The 8,561-nt window shown below is 35.9% G+C and overlaps 1 protein-coding gene across 1 annotated transcript in view; it reads right to left on the bottom strand.

Moving 5' to 3' along the window:
• Positions 1–748: 748 nt before the first annotated feature.
• Positions 749–8,561, bottom strand: part of LOC139686785 (sodium-dependent phosphate transport protein 2A-like) — a 101,418-nt gene continuing 93,605 nt past the window's right edge. The window contains exons 7-9 of the mRNA XM_071583829.1: positions 7,921–8,032; positions 5,641–5,772; positions 749–3,412 (exon numbers count right to left, since the gene is read on the bottom strand). Of these exons, the coding sequence (XP_071439930.1) occupies positions 2,526–3,412; positions 5,641–5,772; positions 7,921–8,032 (1,131 nt within the window). The 3' untranslated portion in view covers positions 749–2,525. The remainder of the gene's footprint in view (positions 3,413–5,640; positions 5,773–7,920; positions 8,033–8,561) is intronic.

Genomic DNA, 8,561 nt, shown 5'->3' with positions numbered 1-8,561 from the left:
CTTTGTCTCTCCTGCTGCCGGGCACGACACATGGCCGATTGGGCCAAGTCCCGTAGGTCACAGGACTCATTTGCTCTTTACTGTCCACCATAGATATCTTGGGAGTAATAATTGGGGTAGTTTCCTGTTGCCTTCCTCGTGTTACAACATGAAATCATCACTCAATGGCCTCCTACTGGGGTCAAACGCCTTTGCAGCCACCTCACTGAGGATCAGATGCTGCGTGGACTACCTTTCGTCTGCCGGACATTCTTTGCCTTATCTGCCATGGTTGACCCTATCGGGAGCAATTACCATTGCTCCTGCCAGCACAGCCTGTGGTCATCGGAACGCATAAGACCGCCCATCATTTCAAGGTTGTAGTCCATTGGACTTAATTTATTAGTTAATTGATGTTCCTATGTTTGCAGCATAATTTTAATAATTTTTCTGAATATTTATCAATAACCTGAGTTGAGCTGCCATCATCAAAGGAAGAATCATCGCCATAAGACCATTGTAATTATGATCAAACAAATTCAGAAATCATAATCAATTAACATTTTATCATTTTTCTGAGAAAGAACCCTTTATTTCACCATTGCTAAAAATGTTGAAATAATTTTTTAATGTTCTTTTTATCAATTAATATCAATTTATCAAAAAGTATAATATAAATAGTTTCTTGGAATGGAAATTAAATATCATTAGCACATTCTTATTTGGACATTTGTCTTAAAACTGGATGGCAACTCTGCACGCATAGGTGCCATTTCATTGAGGTCCACTAAAAGAGTTAAAATTTCATTCTGTTTATAATGTCTAAGTCTTTGTAAAAATTAAGTAAACAATGATAAGACTATTCATATTTTAACTGGAATTTGGGTTTCTGGTTAAGTGGTCAAACAGTTCTGGAAAGCAAGAAAGTTGAAATATGTGAAGATGGCAATTGATTTTTTTAATGTATCAATTCACGCCTCATCATTACAATGTTCCTTTGAAATTACAATGTACTGGACATGGAACTTTAATAAATAAATTAAAAACATTGAACTTTGAAAAAAAAACATGTAACACAAATTTTAAAAAAAATACATGCTTGAGTATGTCATTAGGACAAAGTTAAATTCTAATTTAAAAATTTTAAAACACATAATACTTAGGATAATTTTAAATCAATCGATTTTTCAAACAAAAGGTGGATAGTAAAATTAATTATTTAACAGTAACATTTTAGGAATTATAAAATGAGCAACATTTATTTTTTCAGGTTTAAGTACAAATTTAAATACCAGGATTCCTTTGTAAAAATGAATTTATCCTTGTGGTGCAAATTCCTTTCTCAGTCTCCTATCGATACTGTTTGATACATGCAGAACCATACTTGGACACCTGTACAATTTATACTAGCCATAGATATGGTAAATTATACGTCAAAATGGTCAACTATAAAAAACAGTGGAATAGCTTCAGAGTCCAACACATTGAGGCTATTGGCTGATGAATGCACTTTATAACACCCATTTGCTTTCCCTTGGGTCAGGGATGGTTATTTTTATCACAATCAGGGAACATCAAGAATGAAGAATTACACCACATTTGTTCTATCTCAGCGGAAAAATATCGCCTTTTTTTCAATTTGAACCTCATCTGATATTTCAAGGAGCACTACTTCATTTGCTTAGAATTTTGCAAAAAAAAGAGCCTTCTAAAAGAAGGCAAATAGGATCGTTCAGAGATCTATCAAGTTAAGCCATTAGCAGGGATATAAAAATGAATAATCCAGCTCTAGAGATCACAGCAAATGATGTGAATCTGCCATGTTATCTAATGGAATGTCAGTAAGCTGTTATAAAAATACAATGCATTTTAAAATTATTAACAAATGTACAGTGGGATATTAAAATGTTTGATACATGGCTCCAATATCTGCGGCAAAATATTTGGGCAAATCAAAACACAGATTTGGTGTTTTAACACCTGTCTAACAAGTATTAAATTCACCAGCTCTCTGACAAGGTGATGACACACCAATAGTTACAACCAGTTCACCACCTACAATTTAGTTGTAGATTCATATTTAAAAACATAGGTACCTATTTATATGTTTTTGCTTCCGTGGTTATATCATGGCAAAGCAAAGGCACTGAGGAGGACAGTAGACACATAGTTAAAATGCCAATATTCTTCAAGTATGCATTACTGATTTTTTTAAAAACATCATGGTTGTCAATAGATAACTAAAAATTATTAACATTAGTGCACAATAATACTTGCGTTCATTTTCATTTAAACAACTGGTAGAAGCTTATGAAAGCGTATTTCTGCTCCCCGCACCTGTCAAATCTCCAATTTCAGGCTGAATTTGGAACTTAGACATAATAAAGGTCTTTGGCATGTACAAATGTGATTACAAAAATAAATGCTTAGCTGCTTGCGTTCAGTTTCAAATGCCATATAGGTACCCATCGATGAAAATTGGATGATCACATATGCACTATATATTTATGGTACGATATAAATGAGTGGACTCACAAAATAATCAATTACACACTACTGTCAAAAGTGAGGTTATCGGTACCCTGGCTCCTTCCATTACTGATGGGTGTTTGCGATGTCCTTGTGAGGTCTAAATCACTAATTTTTTTGTCCTTCCCATTGATCATCACACCATTATCTATTCCTTCACTCAAATCAGTCTTGCTCACATCGACTGACTTCAAACTATCAGTCTTCCTCCTGGAACAACATTTATTACCCACGTTGTGTCTGCTAAAGAAGGCACCGACAGCTTCTATGCTGTCGTCAGCCCACCCCAGGCTCCGCATCCACACTGGGAGCCACTTCCAGTCATGCAGAAATCGGGGCAACACCTGAGGATGTCGTTTCTGGAGTATGTTTATCACAATGATGGCAACGGCCACGAATATAACAATGCTCAGCACGCAGTAAAGAGTGACGTATGACTTGTCCACCTTGGAGAGCGTGAACACGAGTGTGGGGAGCAGGAGGAAGGCCACCAGGAGGTAGACTATGGCCATCCAGCGGCGCTTTGATGCCACCCTGCCGAGGGCGTATGCCATTGGGATGGGCCACCTCATGAATGGGATGGGATAGAAGAGGAAGATGCCGGTCGCATTAAACAGCATGTGTGTCAGGGCCATCTGGAGTGGTGGGGTCGTGGAGCTGGAGAGGGAGGCGAGTAGGGCCGTGCCTGTTGTCCCAAGGTTTGAGCCAATTGTGAGGGGGTAGGCTCTTTCCAGGGAGACAAGGCCGAGGCCCACAAGGGGGGTTAGGAGTGAGGTGACGACGGACGAAGACTGCAGAAGGACGGTCGCCAGGCAGCCGACGATGAGGGATATATAGCCTCCGAGCCATGGGGCCCTCGGGACTTCAGCATTGATGGTGCGGCGGATGGCTGATGCCATTGGACCTGCAGGCGAAGAGGAATGATAAAATTTTGCACAAGACTCTCTTGATCTTCCGTGGTTCTTTCAATTTCCTCAGTCATTTTACTTTACTCATTGCGCAATACAACATCGTCACCCTAAAATGTTGGGTGGTCAAAACAAAATAAGGGTTGTAAAAAAATTAGCACAACTGTGGAATACAGAGCAAGTGTTTTGTTCATTTAACTTGAAGCAATCCTGATGAGCGACACCTAATACCATTGATTTGAAGGAGGTATGGCATTAAAATTCGTGGCCATTGAGTGGCAAACTTTGAAGATTACACAGATTTCATTGGGTGGATAAGTCAGCAGAGTTTATGTTTAATTCTACGGGAGATTCCAGGAGAGAAGTTGAGTCGGACTCCAAGCAGATTAAATGATTCACAGGAGATTTTACAGGGTTTTTAATTTATTGAAATATGTAAATAAAAATAGCAAGGGTGTGAGTGACAGTGATTTTTTAACCGTTACCATTGGGAGTTGTCTGAAGGTCAACGCTTTAAATCATACAAGCAAATTGCTCAGATCAGCAATTATCTTTTTAAATACCCGCGCAGTGAAACACTTGGAAGAAAGCAAATAATGACACATGAGAGCAGACATATGAAAAGCCATTGTGACCCCTGGTCAGACATGGGATAAGGAAGGAGGGAGGTTTTTAAGGTAGATTGAAAATGTCTGGAAAACTCTGACTTAACTAGTAACAGCAAAAAAAAATCAGTTTTTATCTCATAGCAAATTCTCATCTCTTGATATACACTGTGTAATCTCAATGAAAATATGTCATCATAATAAAGAAATTTGATTTTATGGGTAGCTAGGTATATATCCTGCTTGTGAGGAATTTCTTTTAGCTTCTTTTGTTCACATGAAGCATATTTATGTATTCCATAATGCTCGCCTGCTACTGACTTTTTGTAAGTAAAAGGTAGCAAGCAGTTGGGTCAGTTACCCATAAGCCCAATCCCAAAGTTCATGCAACATACAGCCTCCTTCATTACCTCTTTACAGTTTTATTAAACTTGAATGTGATCTTAATTCATTCACCTATTTTCTTCATGCTCACTTTCTTTCATTTTCCTTTCGTTGACCTGATTTACCGGGAACTGGATGGTATAAACATTGCAAAGAGAATTTTCTGAAACTATTCTTTATGCAGTTTTCTTATACCTACTATTAGTAACTTCTTCACTTAATTTCTCATTAAATCTTATCCCTTATCACCATAAGATGTTTTAAATGGTTGCCAAAGAAGGTTACTTCTATTCACTGTAGGTATTCAGTTCTCAACCTGGGATTTTGTCTTTCAGTTATTCTGTAGATTCTGGCTGGCTGAAATTTTTTGACGTGCTGTCAAATATGTACTTAGAGAACTATTGTGTGCAATCCAGAATGAAATATGAACCCACAATGGAACTGATATTTGATAATGAGTCGAATGTAAGTATGAAAATATGTGGCTACACATATTTTCATACATCCATTGTGGTAGTCTGTTCATGCACTTGGTGGCATATGTTGGATTGGGAGGTTTTAAACCATCAATATCACTGAGTGACTGTAATTACTTTGTTTACCTTAACTAAAAAATTAACAGTCCTAGAACATCTTAAACTCCATATTTAGATTTTTCGGGAGAATGATATAAGAATCTTATAAAGTGAATTTTTAGAGAAAGTTTTAAGTTGAAGAGACTGGGATAGAAAGTAACTAAGGATAAAAAGAAGTCATGGAGAACTAATTTTGAACATTAGTAGTTATCTACATTAGCAAAATCATTGAAAATTGGTTTAAATGATGCAATATGTGCCTTAATTTGATCTGCAGATAGAGATTGAAGTAGTATAGGGTTGACAATACAGAAACATGCAATGAAGAACTTCTATAAACTTCATGGAATTTCTTTTATACCTAATTAGTTCTATGCTCTGAACCTTCTAGTTTGAAAATGAATGGTTTGACAGCACGTGTACAGAATGAAAGTATGGTAGTATAATGTTGCAGCATAAAGTAAACTTCTCCCTTCACGAGTCATGTGCTTACGTGGACTTTTTGATGTATTGTAACTTTATTTAGCATCACCCTGACAGAAAAAGCTGTGGGGGATTTTTTCCATATTTATGTCTAATGTACTCAGTATTGAAATATTAATTTCAACTTAAAATAATACCCCGCAACATTCATTACATTTTCAATTATTTCTGACTCACCTTTCAACATTGTTTGAAGCATTTTAACCATTGTTCCCATGCAGAGGAAGAGAAGTAGTAAGGAGAACACCAAGAGAATCACTCCCACTGCAGTATCACCTATGCTTTCCAAATACTTGAGAAGATAGTCACCTGTTGGCATAGTAACATTGTCACATTACATCCACAACAAAGTAATTATTAGTAATTTTCAGCTAATATTTCGTTATTAGTTTTAGGATGCAGAACTGTTGGACATTAACTAGTAAGGAAAAAATGTGATATAAAAAATAAGCAAAAAAATCAATTTTCAAGAATATCATTAGAGTGCTTAGATACAAGTGTTCATATGCTGAACAACTACATTAAAAAATAATAGGAAACCACAGTGAACATTCATGATATATATGTATACCTAATTAAGTACAGTATACTTCAGAAATTATTTAATTGTTTGGGTTTTCATTGTAATAAGCATGGGAGTGGATAATAATAATATTTATTGGTCCCAGGACTTCACAGAGTAAAATACAGGATAAGTCAAAGAATAATGGGGAGCCACTTCCAGTTTAAATATGATTGTAGCCATTTATGGACAATTTCCCTGATCCAATAACATTTGCATTTACTTAGAAGAATTTAATTGGCCACAGTATCAAAATGCACATGAAAAATCATTGAATACACCAACAGAGTATTCCTCCAAGTCCCAAGAAATCATTATCTTTTTTAGAAAACTTGCTAGAGCATCATTGGTACCTTTTCCTCTTGGAATCCAAATTTTTCCATGCATAAAATATTATTTTTAATAATATATTTCATAAGCCTGTTTCTCATTTAGGACTCAAAGATTTTAGAAAAAATAGTCAATAAGGACACCGGTCGGTAATTGTTAACATCATCCTCATCCCCTTCTTTATGAATAATTTTTATCATTACTATTTTTAGATAGTCTGGAAACTCACCATTTGTAAAGGACTCATTTATTATAAATGTTAAGGGTTTGCTATTGCCTTGGAGCATTTTTTTATAATCATAGTAGGGATATTGTAAATTCCAAATGATGGTTTACTTTTAAGGCTCATGATGCACTTCAAGTGCTTTAGTTAGATGCACTTCACTTCATCCTCTGTTGGAGGTAAGAGGACCATGGAAGACTTTGCATGCTTGCAAAACTGTGCATCAAATCTACTGCTACTTGTTATTCCATTTTGTAAATTCAGAGGGACATTAGCTTGCTAATTAATTACAAACTCTGCTAATTGTTTTGAATCAGATAGACTGACCCCCTCCCTATTTTTTAATGTTAAAATTCCTTTCTTATTTACCTTTTCCCCGAAACATATATTATGATATACTTGCCATGATGTTTTTGTGATATTCTCAGATTGGATGATGACTCTGTTATAATATAATTTCCGTGAATGAAACAGAAAAGAAAACTTTTTATAGCTATGGAAGTAGTTAATGAAGCCTGGATCACCTTGCCCTTTTCAATTCATATAATTCCCTAAATTCATTGCTGGCTGCTCTCACCTTGCAAACTTGCAAACCTTATTTTAAAGAATTGATAATTCTAACTTTGCCTTGTCTGTATATTTATTACTTATTATTATATTATGTATGTTAAAGATAATATGAAACAAGATATCACCAATGCTCAAATACATGGGCATAATACCTGACAGAGTGTTGAAGTACATATATTCTGCCTTCTTCTGCTATGTATAATAAGAGCCCCTTTCTTGAGGCCATTCGAATTTTTTACTATCTGCCACCAGGTATAAAATCAGCGCCTTTTAGGGGACATTTAAGAAATATCTCACGCATTTTCTGATAGATAAATGCTATTATAGGGTGGAAAAGTTCCTGGGGTCTTTGGAACACAAACAGCTGATTGTTTGTTCTCTGACTTGTCGTATATTTTACTTGGTTAAGTCCTGGGACCAATAAATTTTATTTTACCTCATCTGTCACCCAGCATGAGCCTTTCATAGGATTTATTCTCCTGGGAAAGCATTCTTCAAAGATGAGTTTTACACTGCTTATGAATTAAACGTACATTTATTGTACACACTTGACCATAAATTGAACAGTGTATCCCATAACATCTTACACAATTGCTCATGGGAATAATTTATGCTATTGCTTGGGTAATACCTTCGATATTTCTTACACACCACCTCCTTTGACTTTGGGGTGATTACCATTTGTGCATAATGGTCAAAAATGCCTAAGTTGATAACCTTTGAGTGATCATTTTCACTTTAGTGGAAATTAGTGGCACCAAGGTCGACTTACATTCTATCAGCTCTCCTGTACTGTTGTCCTTTTTACACCATGTTTTTAGAAGAGTTGCATTATCAAATTCTGGATTATTCTGGGACCATGCAGTGATAACCGTACTGTTCAGCTAGAAGTAAAGAATAAATAACATATGCATCATTATGAGTGACTCTTTTTGTGTTATTGTTCATGACCACTTTGACTAATTGGCCTTAAAATTCCATACATATTAATGGTAATGAATAAGGGTGAAGCAATATGTAAGTGAGGCAATAAAAAATAATAATAAACAAGCATGAACAATAATCATGTTTCTCTTTGACATTTTTCAGCTCTGCTGATGAAATGACATTTTCAAATGACTTTTTTAGGACACTCTGACTCTATCAACAGCTTCTCCAGTGGGTCCCAAAATCATGCTGAATCAATTAAACAGGGCCTGCCAAATGTGAAATACCATATTTTCATTCCTTTTTTATCTTCAGTCATTCTTGGAAAACCTCATGCAGAGCAGAGAGAGGAACTAGCTCCAAACTCTGAACATGGTACTTTCACACACCATATGGGTGACCTGAGTAATCAGGTGACATCTACCCATACCTGTCAAATTGACCTGGTTGAGGAATATGTTTTCATATAGCGATCCCTTAATATTA

The sequence above is a fragment of the Hetaerina americana genome, unplaced genomic scaffold (genome assembly GCF_022747635.1).
Source record: "Hetaerina americana unplaced genomic scaffold, ioHetAmer1.1.p SCAF_15, whole genome shotgun sequence".
Taxonomy (NCBI): Eukaryota; Metazoa; Arthropoda; class Insecta; order Odonata; family Calopterygidae; genus Hetaerina; species Hetaerina americana.
This window is presented reverse-complemented; position numbering and strand designations above follow the sequence as displayed.